Source organism: Necator americanus, chromosome II (assembly GCF_031761385.1).
Source record: "Necator americanus strain Aroian chromosome II, whole genome shotgun sequence".
Classification (NCBI taxonomy): domain Eukaryota; kingdom Metazoa; phylum Nematoda; class Chromadorea; order Rhabditida; family Ancylostomatidae; genus Necator; species Necator americanus.
In genome coordinates this window covers 17,368,214-17,390,248 of record NC_087372.1, presented here as the reverse complement: position 1 = coordinate 17,390,248, position 22,035 = coordinate 17,368,214, and the positions used below count along the sequence as shown (strand labels likewise).

The window sequence follows — 22,035 nt, the reverse complement described above, 5'->3', positions numbered from 1 at the left end:
CATTGAGATGACTCACTCTTGTATTATCCCATAAGCTCCTGATTGCGTACCAGGGGTTATACAAAAAAGAAGACTGTGGATGAAAGATACCTTCCCGCTAGCTTCGACTGTTTGCTTTCGTATTGGGTATTTATTGATTTGGATTAAATACTAGGCCCCTCTTTTTAGTGAGGTGATAAACGTTTGGGCGGAGAACGTGTTTGCTCAGTTAACTTCCTGCAGTTAAAGCAAATACTGACAAACCTAACGCAATGGCACCAGTTCAGCCTGGATATTGTTATAAAAGATGGGGTGCATCTGACTGACAGGCACTAGGCATTCTTCGAAGAATTCGCTGAACCAAATGTGGGGCTCTGCACCTTTGCAGAGAAAAATATCAGGCCGCTGAATGGCTCCGCTTTTCACTGCTTGAGACGGTACTCTTGGCAAAATTGCTGGAATAATGGAATATGAGAAATTGAGCGGTTTCGTAGTGGGCTAAACTACATTTTCTGTGCAAGAGATAATCACTTGTGGTTGTTTGTTCAGCTCCTATGAACGGGATCGTAACGAATAGATCGAAGTCAGAACTGGGGAGCCAGGCTGCCTACGGGCTTCTCGATCATCATCATGTGCTGTTGTTCACAAGCAGTGTTTACGTGGGATGTGTAGAAAGGGAAAATAATATAATAAACCGTGAAATTAAAAGTGCTTTTGAAGAAAAGCCCTTTATATCATCTGCTTCCAGGACAACTGGTTTTCGCGGGTACGTGAGCGGAGTAGTCGGACAGTCGTGGATCATTCAGTGCATCTCACATCCCCGGAATTCGAAATGGCCGCATGCACGATTTGTGCTCTTACTAGAGAGGAAGTAAGCATCAACCATTGATATAAAAATCTATCTCGCTTTGTTAGTTCATGAAGAGACCTCCTATTACGTTGGCTAACAGGAAATGTCGACTAACTTGAAAAAATCACTCAAATCTGTTAGGCACAAGGATATGTTCTCGTGATGACACTTTAGTCGCACAAATAATAATTACTAGTTTGAAATGTTACTGTTTTCACATTACAATCCGTGGGGAAGAAAACATACGTTTCACTTCCACCTGTTTTTTCCTAGCTAAATTTTGTTTGTCCGAATACGTGAGTTCAAAACATGGAGCGGTGGTTTTTCTCCTGCATAATGAAAAGGTGGGACCGGTTAAATAAATAGCTTACGAAGCGACAACTGAATATTTTCCGTTTCTTCTCAGAAATAAGTGGCATCTCATGTTCACCAACCTTTTACGTACCAGCGTTTGTCAACTCAGTTGCAAAATTGTACTTTTTTGAAAAGTTTTACATTTGAAAAATATAAAGTGAGCGACAACTACCCTTCTTTCCAGTGCCACTTCACGATCAACCATCAGAGTGCGAACATTCTTACCAAGGTAATCAGAGCAGATGGTGGCGTCTCGGTATGTTCCTCGATACTGTCCGTCTACAAGAATAGCTGTGATACAGAATTCGTTGCATTCGTACTAGCTCTTACCAATGACAGCCATGACTGAAAGTTAGATTTTTCATATTATAATATTTTCAAAATTTATGCAACGCAAGACCAGGAAGCGTGAGGCATCAGATTTTCGGTGACTTTTCTTCCTGGACAAGGCTTCTTTTGGATTTTTCTACATTTTTTTCTATTCGGAGGAGTGAACTTTTTGTTCAAAACTTACAGAAAGCGTATCAAGAAACTGACGATGTTGGCGTCTGTGTGGGACAATGCAGATTTCAGGTTGTATACTAGGAGTGTGAGGGTAGTCAAACTCAACTTATCTAATTGTGCTGAAAATTGGCGTAGGAAACGTCCTTGCCAGGAGTTTGCTCCTATGAGGTACGTTAGAAAGAACCTAGTTTGTGCAGAAGCTAGGTTCTTCAGTTTGTTTTACTTGGACGGCCCGCCTGGGGTCCCACATGTTAGACATTCGTCCTCGTTCATGATTTTGGGTTGGTATCAACGACATCGTCAATTTCGTGATGTGCTGATCTTGTAGGAGCTGAAAAATTATTCCTCTTTCGTGGTTTGAGTCCGTTGGATCGTGTAGCTGCTAGCTTTAGGAGATTCTTGCAGTTAGAACGCTAGTAGCTATTGGCGTATGCAGCTTAGAGCACAAGACATCATTTCTGTCTGCCGAGACAAAAAAGTATGCTCTTTGTGAATTCGTGTTAGTTTCTGATTGAGTTAAGTGGTAAGGGTACAGGTAATGTTTTTTAATCGAGGACCCTTCCTTAGTTTCCCTTGGTAATTAGGTCTTGCTAGAGATTACAGCTTTGTTTCTTTTCGTTTCTGAGTATACTTTTATGTGGCCTAGTATAACGTCGTATATAATTCTCACACAGTAAAGATTGCTTACAGTAAATAGGTGGATTCTAGTTGTTTACCAATGAGTATTTACCAAAACCTGGGAGGATTGCGCAAATTTGCGTGTACGAGTACGTGTACGTGTAATTTACGTACATATATGTAAGCACGAACTAAGTCAAATTTGCTGTACCACAAGCACCAATGCATATTGCAAACTTTCAGATTGACGACTGTCATCTCTCTACATCAGCTGCCCTCGTCGTCACTCCGAAGACAACTCATGACAGCACGAAAGGGTGGAAGACGAGCGCGAAAAATTTCCAGGTGTTTTAGGTTTCAGTGTGTTAACAAAATTCCAAACATTCCAACAATTCCATCCCAGGAGATTAATTAATGAGACATTGTCCAGTTGCTCTGGCATGATTAAACGGAATGAACCCTGATCATAAACATTAATGAGCGAAATTTTGCATGATACGCCTGATAAGGGATAAGGTGCCTGACACTGATAAATGTTTTCGGAATGCGTGAACAGTGACCGCTCGAATTCAATTAGGAATCGTTTGAAGTTTATGAACACCAATGCGGCGCACGCAACGACATAAGGGGTCCCACCTTTATCTTTAATCATTTTATTTACTTTTATCCTCTCTGACAAGCTTGTCGCGAATTCGTCAACTTCGAATAGTGGAAAAATGGAGAAAGCAGAAAACGTTGGGCGGTTCCGAACCATCGCCTTTGGATTCGCAGCACAATTATTTACCGCTTAAACTCACACCTTGAACTCGGGTAACTGCACTGCACAGGCGGCTCGAGGTAAAGTTGCAATTAAACTAGAGACACAACATTTGAAAGAGAGGACCAGGTAACATTTTCAACAGCGCCGAAACGAACGGTAATAAGAAGCAAAGCAAATAAAACGAAAAAAAAAACATTGGTGGAAACAATGATCCAGTCCTTTCTTCCCTGTAGTACATAACGCAACATGGCTCTTCGGGGTATCCTGAACACTAATCAACAGATGGGTTGCTTGTCCAGTGCTGACTGCTTCTTGCTGCCCCAAGCCGCGCCGCACATTTTGCGATGAAGGACTAAGCAGGGAAAGACTTTAAGCGCAAATTTTAGGTTCCTCTGGGAATATTTCAGTTGAGGTTACCTGGTTGCAGCTCCGTTTTCTTAAAATATTTAGAAAGTTTTCTGGACGCACTTTTTCAGAAGATCTCTTTACATTTCACCGAGGAACAACCCAAAATAAAGAAAATAGAAAGAAAAAATTGCTTTAAAATAAATTAGCGTCTGAACTAAACAACCCTCTACCTTCTGAATCAGTATATGATGTTGAACTTGCATGCCCACGAAATGTGACGCGGTGCAAAAGGGGCTTTGAAAAGTGCTCCTTGCATCTATTCATTTTGTCGTATTCAAACCAGTCCTAGAACACATTAAAATAAAATCTCAACGTGGGATTTTCAATGTCTAATTCAACTGTTTTGAATGGCTGCGATTTAAGGTTGACGTTATTGAAAAACATTTTGCCACTTAAGAGTGTTGATTTGTACAAGATGACTTTTTCAATAGAAAAAAACATGGCAGCTGCACTTGATACGGATTGAATATCGTGAGCCTCATCATGTCAGGGAACTCATGCTTGATTTCTAGAATTTCAAGATCTCACTGGTGTGAGATCAAGAAAAATTACTTTGATTCCACAAGTATTTCTAATATACAAGCATTAAGGAGTTGTAGCAAGGACCAGGTTGTTGAAATCTCACTTGGGTAGTCGCCTACATACGTCGCGAGCACTGTTCATGAGCCTGTAGGCTCATGATCACTTACTGACTCGTTTATACAGAATTTAACCTCGAATTCCTTGTGGATCAGAATATTCTGCTTTGTTCATTTTTTTCCGGCAAGAGCCCTGAAGAACTGCGTTAAAATACCAATATTTTTTCCGAAAACAATGCAACTTATTGAACGGTCTGCTTCCGTTATTTTAGTAGAGCAAACACACAAATAGAATGTTTTCAAAAGATTTTCAATTCTATTTACTTTTGTTCCAAATGTTATATCTGAAGATGCATTGTGAGCTGAGTCAATTAACTGTGGTTGCCGATCCCGTCTGCACAGTCTAGTCTTGGATCTATGCCATTTAGGATTTTTCATCTCTTTCTTTGCATTTTCGCTGCAAGTCCACAGTTTGGAATTTGCGGAATGCTACTAGAACTTGCCTGTGAGGATAGAGAGTGTTGACTGTGGATACTGTCACTTCATGGATAATGCAGATAGCGAAGTAGCGATATTGAACTAGCTCTCATTTAGTAAGGTCGTAATGAGAGTGGAGGACGGTTAAGGGACATCACTTCTTACCTCTAACAGAGTGCTCAAATTGCAGTTGAGTTAAACGTCAAGCACAAATGTGCTGTCAGTGATCTTCATGGCGGAAGACAAACAAGAAGGAGACACTTTGGGATGCACGTACCATGTAATATCAGCTATTTGGGTCTAAATACTATTTCTTCGTAGTAAATTCTTAGAGGTGTATACTATTTGTGTCGTGTTTCTGCTTATTTGTCAGTTGCTCTTTTATACCTTCTTCGTTTGATTCCGCGAAAATGGTTTTTCTTCCTTTGTTATTTCTCAAAGAGATAACACTATTATCAAAATGAATATGTGAAAGGAATTTACCATCAACGTCTGCCAAAGCACAGCGGAGAAACCGTGCTTATGCAACATTAATTGACGGTAAACATAAGGTTACAAATTCTATCTCAGACAAGCGCTTTGATGAGTGCATTGCTGCAAGTCTAGATTAAGGGGACTAGACAGAGTGCCTATCAGGTTTTTTGTGTTGGTTTCACCAAAACAAAAAACCTGATAGGTTTGTCCTCCTTCGCCGAGAACGTACGTGCCTCGGGCGGCACACAATATACATGTACTAACATTCGTAGGATAATGCTCACTAAACAACTGCAAACTGCTGAAAGTGCCTCTTGCTAGTCGTGTCGAATGACCTATTGCATCCTATCCTATTCCTATTGCAAAACATTTTTGATCAAAATCTTAAAATCGTGGTCTTTTGGATTATTATGCGGAATTGAGCATGATCACTCCCGCAGTCGAGAACTACACACCAACACCCATCTATCTATTCGTGGAATGATCCCGATACCGTTAATTAAGTGATATCCTGCCTTTGACAAGAGCATCTGAAAAAGAGTCGAATTTATCGATTTGATTGCAAATTCATGATTCTCGATGACACAAAAAACCAACAAAGACACAGTCGGGCTAACGCGAAGAGCACGGGATTTTTGATTTGACGTACTGCTATGTGAGGGTAAGAAGACGGCAAGCATTTCGGAAGTCAGAGGACAGGAGATCCACTTTAGATGGACCCTCCCAGATGGGTCTCCTCTTGTCTACTCAGAAGATCGCTAACGACTTCCCACTAATGTGTTCTCAATTCCTACTTTTTTGTCCTTTTTGTCCTATCCGTGATTTATTCAAATTAATATCGAATGATTGGAATGTGGAGAGTCCTTGTGACGGGTTTTACAGTAGTACTAATGAGATGTCAATTAGACGGTTTCACCGGTAGTGATGCATTAACGCAATCGTGCGTATCAAGTGGTATCAAGAAAGCAGATAAAAATTTACTTGCTTCACAACATCAATTTGATACTGAAAAGAAAGTACGTGCTATCCTCCACAACGGTTTACCACCTCATAGTGGCGTGGAGGTGACTCTGGGCGTCGAACTGTGATGCAGTGCGATCGTCCTCTGGCAGGGTCTTCCAAGCAGAGAAGGAGTTCAACACATCCGACATTCCGACTTCTCAGAATCGGAAGCCTAGCTAAGAGTAAATCACTATTAAGGTTGTCCACTGTCTTGGCAAAATGTCCCAAGGTGGCTCCCTGATCCACATAGGTTGGGCTACGACCTGTGGTGAAAGCTAAGCTCGCCGTGGCAGGGTTTGTTTTAGTTTAGGGAAAGGTCATTTTGCCACTCCAGCATACACACTGTCTCAGTACCCTGCACACCGGGCCCCGTCGCTTCAGACGTGGGACGGTACGGCGACCGGTGGAAAGCGATCAAATCTCAGGTCGCTCAGGACTTCTCTGATTCTGGAAGAAGGCGACACATGTACGACTCGCCATCGAGACAGTTTCAGACTGTGCACCTACAGAACAGTGTCCGCGGACGCTGACCTGCATGCCCTTCTCGGAGCTGCAGAGCGTACCAAATTTCGAATGGTTGCTCTGCAGGAGACCAAGTGCAGAAGGATCGACGTACGACAGATGGATGACAGTCGTGGAGAGAAGGTTCCGTCGCAAAATGTAGGCTGCATTTGTTTTATTGTGCACCCGTCTGTCGTCCACCTTGTCGATCCTTACGAGATCCGGTCACCTCGTCTGGCTATTCCTCGCCTCCGCCCTCTGCGCCAAAAATCTATCAGCATCATCAACTGCTACTCACCAACATCAGCAGCTGATGAATCCGAATTGGACGCGCTTTACTAGGAGGTGGAGGAAGTTATCCGCAACGAAAAGCCCTTCTACAAATTCGTTGTCGGAGACTTCAACGTAAACCACATCATGCACCACATCCAGACCGTGTCGAGGGTCATAGGTCTGATTTGGTTTGGTTTGCCGGGAATACCGCCTCCCTCTAATCGTGGTCGACTATGAGAAATCTTTCGACAGCTTAGAAACGAATGCAGTGCTGTCAGCGCTGGTCGATCAAGGTGTGAACTAAAAGGCAATACTATATCGCCGAAGTTGTTCACGGCTGCATTGCAGTGGATAATGAAATCACTTTCTTGTGAGGGAAGGGGCTTGAGCTACGGAGCAAATGACAAGGAAGATCTCCGTATCCATCTGTTTGACTCGACTGTTCTTCGAACGCTCTGTTAGGCAGAGGGGACGTGGACAAACACCGCTGCCACGTATAGGAAATTAAAAAAATCACTACCCACAGACCCTTTGAAAGGTGTCTTCTTGAGTTTAACTGATGCACACAACACCTAGCCGGCCTTCGCAGCTCCGACTTAAGAGGAATGTCACGTCTTCGCGATCCAGCGGAATATATATCGAAAGCAAAGCATAGATGGCATTATGAGAAGAATCGACGATAGATGGACTAAAAAAACGCTAGAGTGGATTCCAAGAGATGCTAAACGCCCTCGAGGGAGAGCGCCGGCGAGATCGGGTGGGCGAGAGCCCGCATGTCCAGTGAAGACGGGCCATCTAAGTATCTAAGTAAGTAAAGCTGCTGCTTGCTCAGCGCTAAGACTTCATCTGTGTCTGGTCGTCCCGACTAATTGTTATATTCTTAGCCTTGTTAAAGTGTATTTTTTGTTTAAATAAAAATTGCCTACGCATGCCGGTCTATTCAGACACTTGTCGATAAAATGCGTGAAGCTGACGTCGACAAAGCAAGGCCAGAAGACTACAAGCTGATGTGGGGAAATGAAGTGTCCAAAAATGAAGACAACAACAGCAGCAAGTGAGTTTTTTTTTATTTCATGAGAACCCGACTTGAGGATTGCGCTATTGTCCATGTTTGATTTAATAGAACTTAGACGATCGAGTAAACTGACGGTGCAGTTGTCTGCCTTCTTGAGTGAAGTAATTTCCTCTAAGGTGACCTATATTTCTCCCTCATACTTTGCTCTTCCACCCCGGAATGAGTGTTGTTCATCACCTGACTATATTGAGGTTTAATCATATTATGAGTGACATCTTTTCTTGTCAGCTAGTTATAACAGTTAGATTATTAAATGCTCTTTTCAGTGTTAGAAATTGTGCTATACAGTAACGAGCTTAGCGTGCTTTCGTATGTGGGTTTCGCAAAGTGCGTATTTGTGCAGAGTAGCGAATAAACTCCAACTTAGTGCACTCGTCCAGAGACGGGTTTCACGGCGTTCGTTCGCAGAAGCTGGTAAAACGGGTCGACCGGAACGGAGCTGCTGCAACCGCGCAAGACATAAGGATCAGAGGCTCATTAATGCATCACCATAATTAATTATAACCAGTAGTTCCTAACGATTTTATCAGGAAATAAATGAGACGTCATGGACCTTTCCACTTCAACTGGATGTACGGCGTTTAATCCAAACGTACGTCCCCGTATGTCAACCCCTGCACATTATCTTTATCGGTTTTTCAAGATCCCTTCTTCCAAAAATATACGCACGAGTGCAGACAACTGCATAAACAATAACTAGGAATTTAAGCTAAGCTCTCTGATACAAGATGCTTATCTTAATGAAGCGATGATGTCCACAGACGCTGACCTGCATGCCCTTCTCGGAGCTTCAGAGCGCATCAAATTTCATGTGATTGCTCTGCAAGAGACCAAATGCAGAAGGAGCGACGTACGACAGATGATTGATGGTACACTCGTCATTCGTGGAGAGAAGGTTCCGTCGCAAAATGTAGGCGGTGTTGGTTTTGTCGTGCACCCATCTGTCATCCATCTTGTCGATACTCACGAGATCCTGTCACCTCGTCTGGCCATTCTTCGCCTCCGCCCTCTGCGCCAAAAAAGTATCATCAACTGCTACTCACCAACATCAGCAGCTGATGAATCCGAATTGCCAAAAGTATAAATAAATAAATCAAGCCATAAAGCCAATAAAGTATAAATCTATCAGCATCATCAACTGCTACTCAGCAACATCAGCAGCTGATGTTTCCGAACTGGAGCGTTTTACTAGGAGGTGGAGGAAGTGAACCGCAACGAGAAATCCTTCTACGAATTCGTTGTCGGAGACTCCAACGCAAAACTAGGAAAGGCCACTGAAAAGGAATACAGGATTGGAAGATTTGGATTATGGGACCGGAATGAAAATGGTAATCGTCTCGCTGGGCTGTTGTCCGCCGCTCGCCTCTTTCATGGAAACTCTCTTTTCATGAAGAAGATTATCGTCGGTGGACATTGGAATCGTCCAACGGCGCGACTCGTGCGGAGATCGACCACATACTCTGCAACCGGAGGTGGTGCCTACTAGACGTCTCAGTAGTACCATCCTTTTGTAGTGGTTCTGATCACCGTCTCCTTCGTGCGAAAATACAACCTAGCCACACGATGGAAAAGAGCATCTGATATCGGCCGCGAAGGGGAAAGAAGTCGTCTACGACGATTGCGCACTCGAGGACTCCTTGTCCCAAGGTGACTGGCACATCAAGGAGGACCCAAACGTGGACTACGAGATGCTGCTCAGAGGATTACGAGTCTGTGCTGAGCGTGCCTCGAAGCCGCGCACGACAAACTTGGATCAAATTTCGAAGACCACCAAGGAATTGTTCGAAAGAAAAAGTGCTTTGAGGTTTGATCCGAATGCATCGCACATTGAGCGGTTAGTAGCAAACACTAGCTGCAGGAGGATCTTTTGAAATACAGGCAGAAGAAGATGCTGGATGCAGCACAAAGAAGAACGAGTCTAAAGAAGTGCCGCAGGGATCTCCGCGAATATACTATTCCGCTAGCAGCCGTGCTGAGCGAAGACGGGACTCGCACGTCTTCTCGTCGTGAGATGGAAATCATTACGCAGAGGTTCTACTCGAACCTTTTCCGTTGATCAACTCCTGTGTCAAGTCCGATCATTCCCACTGGTGAAGCTCCACCACGGATTCTCCCTTCGGAAGTACGAGTCGCTATCAAGAGCAAGAAACCTGGCACGGCCCCCGGACCTGATTTTATATCAGCAGACTTTCTTCGGGCTGGTGGCCATCCGCTTCATGTAATATTAGCAGCGCACATGACATCCTACCTTCAGAAAGAAAGGATCCCAGACCAGTGGAAGACCTCGTGAATCGTTTTTATTCATAAGAAAGGTGACCGAGAGGACCTTTGGAACTACCGTCCGATATGCTTGCTGAGCGTGTTATACAAAGTGTTTACCAAGATTATCCTCACGCGCATATCCAGGACGCTGGATGAAGCCCAGCCTCAAGAACAAGCTGGATTCCGTCAGGGGTTCAGCTGCTTGGACCACATCTAGACCGTGTCGATGGTCACAGATGTTTGCCGGGAATACCGCCTGCCCCTTGTTCTAACCTTCGTCGACTATGAGAAAGCCTTTGACAGCGTAGAAACGAATGCAATACTGTCAGTGCTGGTCGATCAAGGTGTGGACGTGTCGTATGTGAGAACATTAGCCAATTGCTACGATCGATGCACGACCAGGATACAGCTTTTCCACCGCCCTCTCACCATACCCATTGGAAATGAGAGCAGCATGGGCAGCATTCGCAGCCGTCAGGGAAGCTACGGACCAACTGACGGACTAAGATCTTCGTGCCCATCTGTTTGACTCGACAGTTCTTCCAGCGCTCTGTTACGCAGTGGAGACGTGGGCAGACACCGCTGCCACGTCTAGGAAGCTAATTACTACCCACAGAGCCCTTGAAAGATGCCTTCTGAGGTTTAACCGGCGTACACAACACCTAGCCGGTCTTCGCAGCTTCGACTTAAGAGGAATGTCCCGTCTTCGCGACCCAGCGGAATATGTATCGAAAGCAAAACATAGATGGACGATAGATGGACTAAAAGAACACTAAAGTGGATCCCAAGAGACCCTGCTAAACGACCTCGAGGGAGACCACCAACGAGATGGGGTGACGTGTTCGCTATACGGATGGACCAGCTGAGAGCTCAGCTTGATACGGCTCAAGGACCTCGTCAACGTCACCAACGAAACTCGAGAACATCTTGGATGACAATGGCTAGGGAACGAATCGAATGAAAGAGATGCTGAGGCCCGCACATCCAGTGAAGACGGGCCATCTAAGTATCTAAGAAAGTATAAACGAGTTCATTACGTTGTCCGTCCGTCCTCCCTCACTCACTAATTAAAATACAACGTCGACAAAGACTGGTTCAAGGAACGTGCTAATGGTGCTAAAACGACATAAAGGGAACGTTGCCCAACTGTTCTTCGCATGATGTCATCGAACAGAAGGGTCAGGCTACGGCCTCTTGTTTCACTCCAGTTTCCATTTTGAATAGTAAATTGCATTCGATTAGTGTTCGAATCGCAATGGGTGTATTCGAGTGGTCAAGTCAGCGTGAAACTTTCCTGGAATTATATCGACGAACTGCTTCAAGAAGAAGGCTTCGAATTCGAAAGAAGGGAAAGTAACTGCATTGACACCGAATGTCGCTGCTGCACTCCGACCACTCTCCTGGCAACGAACATGAACCACGGCATGAGCTGACCTATTCATTACAGGTGGTTTCTTCGCATTGTTTGACAACCCAATCCACGATGATGACTCAAAAACCTTGTACATTGCATAAAGCAATGATATCTTTCTGTAGTTCTGCAAAGGATAACTTCTTGTAGGGAGAAATGCCTCGACAAGTGAGGTATCCTTTCTTCAATCCATATTGAACGGAGCGGGGTAGTGATCTTCGTCATCTTATGAATCCTAGGAATAGAAAGACTCACCGCTAGACTTTGCATTTATCGCGTGCACGAGCGTAGAGACCGACAGCGCTTACCGGTTCAGCGAGGCGTGAAATGTTCTCTCCAGATTAGCAGAGTTACCTCGCCGACCGTCACTCCTCTGACAATGCTGATGACAGGTGATCATCTCTTCGTCTTGCAACTATTCTGCCTTGATAGAGCGTAGGCTTGCCTTGGACCCTCCTCACACCCCTTACCAAACTTCTCTTGAGATTTAATGGTTTTCACGGTCACGCTTCAGTTGACAACGAACCTCTTTTTCATATGCATCTACCAGCTGTGGCCACCAAGTGCGGGCACAATTATACGTTTTCTTCTCCATTTTCTCTCCAGATGCACTTACACTTTTGCACTTTTGGCGAACTTATACATACGTACATATAGTCTTGAATGCACTTGCTGCTTCGTCATCATCATATCTCTTCTCAGTTCCCCATACTGGCCGACATCAGTTGGCGAAATAGAAATATATTTCTGCATCCAGCATTATTCAGACCTAATGTCGAGTCTCTATTAATATGGAACTCCGCGACAGCTTTTCTGGAAGCGCACCGTTGTGCTGAGAAGAAGTGGGCGGTTGTTGAAGTCGAATGGGACGTGCCAAAAAGTTCTACATTTTTAGATCTCCAACAACGAGAACTTCCTTGTTAGAATGCCGTCAAACCAAAGTCTAGGAGTTGCCATCCTTCTCTTCCTGACATTAAAGAAGTTGACGTTTTTCGCGTAAGCTGGTAGCGTCGATGATTTCTCTTAAAGGAATTAACAACAGTGAGCTTCGTCTCACTTCGTCTACTAGCGAAGGTTTACCAAACCAGTTTTGTTGCCTGACATCCGCTGCGAAAACGGGATAATACTATTTTTCAAGTACATCTGGTTCTTGTTCGAGTCCATCTTTGCGTTTACATCAATTCTAACAGTTACGGAACGTTATGTCATTACATTCAAAATAATAACTGTGAAAATAATAACTGTCAAAGCTTATAGGAGTCTATTTGTAAGAGCTGGTGTTCCAGTATAGGCAGTGGATGTTTTTTCACAACTCAGGTAGCATTCTTTGCAATCAAGCACTCTAGCGAATTCAAAATCGAAACCTTTACCTGTGAAGCACGCCTCAGTGAAATGTAGCAAGTTTACGTTAGCATGAAAATCAGTAAATATTGCACTGTATATTTGAACGCTATTGAAGAACCCAACGAATCATGCAATTATTTAGAAATGTTCGATGCAAACACAACAACAATTTTTATCTGTTTTAGCCTCTTCGCTTACGTGAACGAGACACTTTTCCAGCGGCCAGTCTATGCTAGTTTCATCGCTTTATTGCGAAGGAAAGTGTTCCACAACGACGTTAGTTTTAGCAAATTAATGAATTTAGGTTAAGCGAGTGATCCTGCTCACGAAACACAGCAACGTATTCGTCTAGCTGTTGTTATCTGAGTGTTGAGACTACGATGTTGCTTCAATTTGCTACCTAACATAATCGATTACAAGTATACAAAAGCACCAAGGTGGATTCATCTGTTTTCTCCACCACAAGTGTAAATATTTTGCATGAAGGTCTGCGAAAAAGAGCAACCTATGTCTGGTCTTCGCAGAACTCAAATCAGGGTGATGCTCGACGCTTGGACCAGCACTGAAGTTTTCAAATTGGCTTATGAATACATGCATTCCGAAGGTATCGTTCCTTTTTAATTCACCCTTCCAGTCAGTCTGTCATTTCAATGTGTTTAAGGAGAAGAACACGCAACGGATTTCGAAAGCTTCAAGAAATTTCTTTTCGAATTCTGGTTCGGAGCATACTCTCGTTGTCAGGGCTCAGCTGGAAGCTCCGGTAAGAAACTGCAATTCTTAGACGATTAGGAAGAAATGGGAGCGAACACTCTTCAACTCGTTATCTGCACCTCAAACATTACATTGCCTATGAGAATTCCCAACATAGTCAATTTCGTGATGTGCTACCTTTAAACCAGAAGCCATGTACAGCTGAGCGGGTCACATTTTAGAGGAAACAGCAGAATGTGAATAAGGGAATGTTAGGTCTGGAGAGACGAAAAGGTTTGGAGAAGCTAGAAAAGAAGTTTGATAAGTTTCCCGAATGACATATCCATTCGAAATTGATATCATCCTTAACACATCGGTCTAAGATACTCCGCTGAATGAAGTTCCATTAAATGCAAAAACCTTGTGAAGAAATGCGAGTATTGGTGGCATGTTTCGAAACTATATGAGAGCCTTGACATTAAACCTACTGTTCTTGTCAAGGATTATTCATGGCAAAGCCGTTGAAAACTCGTACTCATCCAGAAAAGGTTCCAAAGCACATCTTCTGTACATACAGAATCGTAGCGGGATGCTCTCTGCCATGCTTCTGACAGAACGTTTAATTACGCTGACCTAGTTTTCCTTCTACTTGCAAAACGTGTAGGTTTGTCAAGGATAGACGGAGGAACGAGAAGCGGTGATCTTAAAAGGTGAAAAACGGAATCAGACGTTTTTGGTCTCACTGCATCATCAGAAAACGAAGAAGCACTTATGCAGCCCAATTACAATGATGCTGAAGAAGTGGGAACGTTTAGGTTATCTGATAGAAAAAAGGTCTTGTCGCCTGCGTCAATCGTACTCCTATTGCACTTTGAGTTGCATGTGAACGCCGCCAGTTTTAACTATCTCAGTCGTTTACACTCCAACATCAAGCTACGAAGAAGAAGCTGAGGTCGAGGCTGTATGGTCTCTAATCTACATGGAATTAGAGAAGCTTTACAAAGAAGATTACACTTTCACCAAAGATATTTTTTGCTAGTTCGACGTCCGAATTAGCTTCAGAAGAACGGCTGAGGCTTCACATTGGGACCTACAGTCTACAGTGGAACGGCTATCGGTCAGAGTCTTGTCGAGCGACTAAGATCAAAGTGGAACTCTTAATGGCAAAAACCCTGCTCTATATGTTGAACGTGGAAATGGCCTAATGGAGGGAACCGCAATGAAATGTTCCTCGTCAACGTCAGTAAAAGGCTTTATCTGACGAATATAGTTGTTGTGCCAAAGTTCCATGACCATCGCCTCTTTCGAGGAAGATTCTTCACATGAAGAGGAGACAAAGCCACGCAATATTCACAATCTCCGAATCATCATTGACTGAGACCCCTTCAATTTGATAGTCGCCTTTTGGGAAGATATCACAATGAAGACGAGGCATACGATCCTTGAACACCTTTGCGACTGCACGAGAACGACTAAGGATTTTAAAACCACCAAGAGACACCTGACGTCAGGAACTCTTAAGCTAATACATAGGCCAGCGTGGACTGCACGAGCCGTAGGCAACCAGAAACTTACGTCCAACCTCGAAAGACTTTACAGAGAAGCGACAAAGTAGAGGAGAGCAGCAGCAGTGGCGGAAGCAAAAGAGCGGGACAAAATCTTTTGCTACGCCAGCCGGAACTTCGCCAGACGTAAAACAAAAGCTGCCGTTTTTGGAACCCAGATGGAAGAGTTACAGCATCGAGAAAGCGGATGGAGAAGGTCACTCACAACTTCTACATAGACCTTCGGCAGCCACTTGCCTCGTCGCCAACTGTGGCGAGATGGACATGTCATTCCAGATGTCCCTTCTTCGTTTTCGTTCTTCTTCCCTTCAAGTCGTTTTCCACACTCATAGAACGTTTGAGGAATACGAATAAAGTTTCCACGACTTAGGAGACTTCAAGTTGTACTCGTCTGTCGTCGAAGTAGGCGATCTTCATAAACTGTGTCTTATTTTTGTTTTTTCGCAGTCCTATTCTGTTTATTGCTCTGTTCTGTTTCTTGAGCACCGTCTCCGCTTCACTGGTACTGCTCGAAAAGAGAACGATGTTGTCCGCGAAACGAAGGTTCGAAAGAAATCTTCCATCAACACGTATGACTCTTCCTTCCCAAGAAAGTGGTTTCATTATTCACTGCAGTGCAGCCATGAACAGCTTCGGCAATATAGTATCTCCTTTTCGTACTCCCTTTCCAATGGCTATGAAGAATGGGCGGTGAAAAACTGTATCCTAGCGGGGCATCGATCGTAGCTATCGACTAATATCCTCACATATGGCGCGTCCACACCTCAATCGACCAGCGCTCACAGTATTGCATTCGTTTCTAAGCTGTTGAAGGCTTTCTCATTGTCGACAACGATTAAAACAAGGGGCAGGCGGCATTCCCGGTAAACCTCTGTGACCCTCGACACGGTCTGGATGTGGTCCAAGCAGCTGAATTTCTAACGGAGTCTAGCTTCTTTTTGAGGCTGGGCTTCATCCAGAGTCCTGGATATGCGCGTGAGGATGATCTTGGTAAACACTTTGTATAACACGGTCAGCAAACATATCGGACGGTAGTTCCGAAGGTCATCTCGGTCACTTTCTTATGGATAGAAACGGTTCGCGAGATCTTCCACTAGTCTGAGATTCTTTCTTTCTGAAGGTAGGATGTCATGTGCGCTGATTACATGAAGTGGATGGCCACCAGCCCGAAGAAAGTCTGCTGATATAAAATCAGGTCCGAAAGCTGTGCCAAGTTTCTGCTCTCGATAGCGACTCGAACTTCCGAAGTAAGAATCCGTACAGCTTTGCCAGTGGGAATAATCGGGTTTGATACAGGAGTTGATGAACGGAAAAGGTTCGAGTAGAACCTCACCGTAATGATTTCCATTACAGGAGAAGAAGAGGTGCGGGTCCCGCAAGCAAGGCTGCTAGCAGAATATTATATTACCGGGGATCCCTGGGGCACTTCTCAAGTCTCATTCTTCTCTGTGCTGCTTCCCAAATCTCTTTCTGCCTGTATTTCGAAACTCCTGCAACGCTTTTCCGCAGCTAGTTTTTGCTGCTAACCGCTCAATGTGCGATGCATTCCGATCAAGCCTCAACGTCCTCATTTTCAACAGTTCCCTGGTGGTGTTCGAAATTCGGTCCAAGTTTGTTGTGTGGGGTTTTGAGGCAGAGTAGCATCTTGTAGTTCACGTTTGGGTCCTTTCCGGTGTGCCAGTCACCTGAGAAAAGGAGTCCTCGAGTACGCAATCGTCGTAGACCACTTCTTTTCTTTTACGTTGTCGATAATAGATGTTCTTTTCCATCGTGTGGGTAAGTTGTTTTTTCGCTGAGGATGATCTCAGTGAATACTTCGTATAACACGCTCAGCAAGCATATTGGATGGTGGTTCCGAAAGTCCTCTCGGTCACGTTTCCTATGGATAAGAACAGTTTGAGAGGTCTTCCACTGGTCTGGAATCTTGTTTTTCTGAAGCTGGGACGTAATGTGCGGCGCTAGAATTACAGAAAGCAAATGGCCGCCAAACTGGGGAAAGTCTTCTGTCATAAAATCACACCGGGAGACTGTGTCAGGTTTCATGCTTTTGACAGCGACTCGTACTTCCGAAGGGAGAACCCGTGGTAGAACTTCACCAATGAAAATGGCTAAGCTTGACTCAGGAGTGAGTTGGCAAACGGAAATGGTTCGATTAGAACTTCTCCTTAATGATTTCCATGATGACGAGAAGAGGTGATAATCCCGTTTTTGCTCAATGAAGCTGCTAACAGAAAATTTTATCCGCAGAGATCCTCGCGGCACTTCATCAGACTTATTCTTCTTTGGGATGTTTCCTTTTGACTGCAGTTGGAAAGATCCTCTTGTAAATCTTTCCCGCTGCTAGTGTTTGTTACTAACCGCTCATTATGCGATGCACTCGGATCAAACCTCAAAGTCCTTCTTCTTTCCAAAATTTCCTCCTCATTCATGAAATTCGTTCCAAGTTGCTCGTTCACGGCCTCGAAGCACGTTCAGCACAGGCTCGTATTTCTCTGACCAGCTAGTCGTAGCCTAGCTCCTCGTCCACCTGCCAGTCAGCTTGAGACAGGGAGTCTTCGAATATGAAATCGTAGTGTTTTTCTTTCCTTCTTCGCTGCTGATAGTACATGTTCTTTTCATGGTGTAGCTAAGTCAGTCATTTTCGCACGGAGGGGAAGGTGATCAGAACCTTTAAAAAAGCATGGTACTACGGAGACGTCAAGCAGACACTACTACTGGGTGGTGAGCATGTGGTTGATCCCGCACGAGTTTGGCCACTGGGCGATTCCTTTGTTCGCCTTAGAGGGTAGAGGCTAAGAATTGCCAGATGAAGTGATAAGATCTGGTGAGAATATACAAGATAAGCGAAAAATGGTTACACAATAAAACCATCGCGCTGCCACATGTCGCTCATTCTGCTCTTGGTCTCTTGCAGAGCGATCACGTAGAATTTGATACGCTTTGGAGCTCAGAGAAGGGCATGTAAGTAGGCCAGCATCTGTGTTGCCTGCTATCGCGTTTTAAGTGCACGGTCGGAGACAGTCTACATGGCGAGTCGTGCGTGTGTCGCCTTGATCCAGAATCAAAGACGTCTTGAGCAACCTGATATTTGATCGCCTCTCACTAGTTGCCACACCGTGCAGGGCACTGAGGCAGTGAGTATTCTGGAGTAGCAAATAGATTTTCCCCCAAACTAAGCAGCCCTGCTACGGCGAGCTTAGCTTTCACCACAGGTCGTCGACCAACCGTGGTAGAAAGAATCATAATAAGCGCTGTTAAAGACCTAACTGATATGTCCGCACTCTACATATCTAAATAGATTTGTATTTCTCGTGCAGAAACATCTAGTCAGCTATCGGTTTTATTGATTTTGACCTATTTCGGATATCAGCTACTGTTTTGAGAGAAGAACCGTTTCATTTATTATTGTCGATTCAATTAATTTTAAGCTTTTCTTCGTGCATCCTACCGTGCAAATTGCAATGAAATTCTTGCGGATTCATCAATCTTTTCATTATTTGCACTTTTCCGTTGAATGCAATAGAGCCTTGCTTCCTAGGATTTCACCAGGCTGGTCCACCATATAATATTGGTATTTTTCTCTTTCGGATCGCGAAAGGTAAACGGCTGAAACATTCCTCTCGTAGGTTTTCGGTATATAGTGTTTACATTTATCAACTTTTAAAGATACACAAAAATTATCAAATTACTGCACTATGTTAAAAAACGATCGGGTTTCAAAACAGTCATGAAATTAGTTTCAAGATGCGTAAATTCATAAAATTTAGAAAAGAAATGTTTTTCTTCCGCTGCACAATTCAGTGATGAGAAGACTACAGAATAAGTCGCTCAATTTTTGAGTACAATAAAATAAACTAAAAGGTCTAGGGAAAACAAGAAACTTTTCTAAATACTAAAACAACTTTGATACTGTAGCAAAAAAAAAACCAAAAAAGAATGTGTGAAGTATCATTTCAATACGTGATAATCCCAGACGACAGAAACCGAGTGGAGTTCTGATGTGCTAGCTGATACGGGTGTTGAAGCAATTATAGTAGAAATTTTTGAATTACGGTTGCATCGCTCAGACAGTCTTAATAAGTTGTGTTGCTGTTCTACTTCTACCCTTCCATCAAGAAATGTTTTATTAGCTAGATACACAAGTAAATGGAAAGTATCTTGCCTCTTTCAGCTAAACCACTCATAAGCGATTCTCCGGATTAATTATCAAAACCATCATCACTACGCTTATGTAGACGTAGTATATATTATGACATCATATTTCTACAGGATTCGAACATGTTTTTGTTGGTGAATGGAACAAAGGTATTGTTGGGGGTCACCATAGCTGGGTGTCGTACTATTTAGCGCAGAAGAGAGGAACGATTAAGTATCACGGATACTACATCTATGCAGGGGTTAGCATCTAAACTTTACGAAACTAATTTGAGTTAATTAAATCGTTTTCAAAAATTACCACGTGATTCCAGAGCATTGCTGGGACAATTCAATACCGATGGGAAAACGTCTTCAAGAAAAAAGGCGGATACCTAATAGGGACGTCTCCAGGTAAGCATTTATATTGCATCTAATGTACGCAAATGTGAATAGCGTAAGCTTAGTAGATGCGATGTAGTGGGAAGACGTTCCGCTAAGTTTGTACGTCGATAATTTGAAATCGCTCTAGATAAAGCAATTCTTGATTCCATTGATTTTGACTCATTTTTCTCATTAAAGGCATCACCCCATGAATCTGTGGTGGTGCGGGTTTCGGGTGGGTTATGCCTAAACGACAATTTGCAGCAGTTTTTTTTCGTTTCAAAAACTTGATATTCTCTCAACACACGACAAATGCACGACTGGTAAATGGTCGCTTTTTCTATCCCATTTCTAAAACCGAATAACGGCCGGTATTGTAAAGTATTGTCCTTCTCCATACAATGCACATCTAGCACTTCAGTTGCCTTATGATATCGATCAAGAACAGAAAGCAAGAGTTGTCCATCTGACACTCCAGTTTGATAACCTTAAACAACAATCCTCAATAGGACTAAAGATCAGAATTGTGACTTCTTTTGGAGCGACAAGTTTTCGATCGGACGGTTCGCAACGCTTTCAAAGCACTTCGTTTCTTTGCATTTCTTTTACTTAAAAAAAAAACGCTCACGACTTAATCCTCGCCCTAATGTTTTCCACGGGGTTCTAGCACACGCTGCAAAAATAAGTATTGCTTTGCATGGAAATTTCGGATTGATTGAACTGTTTCTTTGTATCCTTTTCATCGGTAGCCCTGACAATACGCATACATGAGTCGTCGAATATGCCCCTTACTTATGTAGCTTCTGAACCTCTGAAAGTCAAAATTTTTGATGGCGCCCACAATTCTTGTGTAAGTGCGTGCAAAGATCTTTTAATGACGGTGGTCTTCGAAATTTTCTTTCAGTTGAAGTTCACAAACACGAACACGAAAAAAGCTTGCTATACTCCGCTGACTAAGACGACCACTAGAATTATAAGACAGTTTCGAATCGTTCTAATTGTGCTTCCCGCCTGTCTCCAGTCTTCGCCAACCCTTCTCAGAAAAAGTTCGGAAAGTTGGTATCTTGGTGACAATCTCCAGGCAAAGTCATCATGACTATTCCCAGCAACGCAAAAATGTTGAAAACAAGCCGAATGTGGTCCAATATTTCTTTTTCTTTTCCTTTTCAGCTTTCGACTTCTCTCTCTTCACAGTCTGCTCTCTCATATATAGTGGAGATGCTAAGTGTCAGTACAACATTGATGGGTATCCGCTGGCGGTCACATCATTCACACAACCTTGCTCAAGTGGATTGTGCCTCTCGACTGCCTATCCAGTCATTTGAACTTGTAACCCTTCAGCTATACTTTGGAGAAAAAACATATACTTTCGAAACGAAAAATAAAGTGATGTATTTTGCAGAAGATTGCAAGTCTTGTCATGAAATGATGTCTTTGATGAACCTCCTCCGATACGGTCACGAGGTTTTCAAATTAAAATTAACTTGACCTATCCTACATTTCTATTCTAGGGAGGGTGTAGCGCAATTGATGTTAGGTCTCGTGAATACACAATCTATCGATGCCTAGTGCTGACCGAGCCTCTCATCCTTCCGGAGTCGATAAATTGGTGTCAGACTTGTCTGGGAGGATAGAAGCACTGACTTGATTCATCGGCTATCCCCTACATCCATTGTATAAGGTAGGCAGCGTTCGTAAACCTTAAAAAATTAACTTGACCTATCCTACCTATGATTCCGAATTGGAGGAGCTCCTTGCCGCATCCAATGCAAATTGATGGACGCCACACTTCTTATTCTTTTATCTTACTATTCTACAACTTAATATAATCGTAATTAATTGATATAATTGTAAATAGGAGAGAAATAAAAACACAAAAATAGAATAAATAAATAGTAGAAAAAAGAAAGAAATAAAAACATTCACACAAATACTCAATCGCAGGACCAGATTTATGCAGCTGTGTTCCGGCACTAGTGCTTTCCATCTTTAATGGTTCCACCTTTCCTGGGCAGTTACTCGTTCCAGATTTCCGCAAATGTGCATAATTTGTTTCACTATAAATCCTATTCCACGGATCTCCCTCACTAGAGGGATCGGTTACTCGCGAGGCTACGTGGCGCGTCCTCGGGTGATAGGGGGCCAATCGCGGACCAAAAGCGACCTTGTGCTTGCCCAGAGACGCAGGTGGATTCAGGGGATGGACTCCCTGTTTCTGCTGAGCCAGGACTGACTCATGACATCCTTGTATCCCGCACGTAGGTCCGTCCAAAAGCCTGCAATCAAGTGACTGGGAGGTGAGTTGGAGTCGCCTCCAACAAATAAGCTCCACATGTCCACTCCGGGAGAACGAAAGTTCTCCCAAAAACTCATGGGACTAGAGGCTTGCAAC

At 43.5% G+C, this 22,035-nt stretch overlaps 1 protein-coding gene across 1 annotated transcript; it reads left to right on the top strand.

The window, feature by feature from the left end:
• Window positions 1-533: 533 nt before the first annotated feature.
• Window positions 534-20,968, top strand: RB195_018185 (uncharacterized protein; the record flags this gene model as incomplete). The annotated part of the gene is made up of 11 exons (XM_064185512.1): window positions 534-638; window positions 728-850; window positions 1,368-1,439; window positions 2,549-2,650; window positions 7,723-7,832; window positions 13,056-13,146; window positions 13,357-13,474; window positions 13,532-13,630; window positions 19,395-19,522; window positions 19,595-19,673; window positions 20,814-20,968. The coding sequence occupies 11 exons, from the start codon at window positions 534-536 to the stop codon at window positions 20,966-20,968; spliced, it is 1,182 nt and encodes a 393-aa protein (XP_064041393.1).
• Window positions 20,969-22,035: the final 1,067 nt, after the last annotated feature.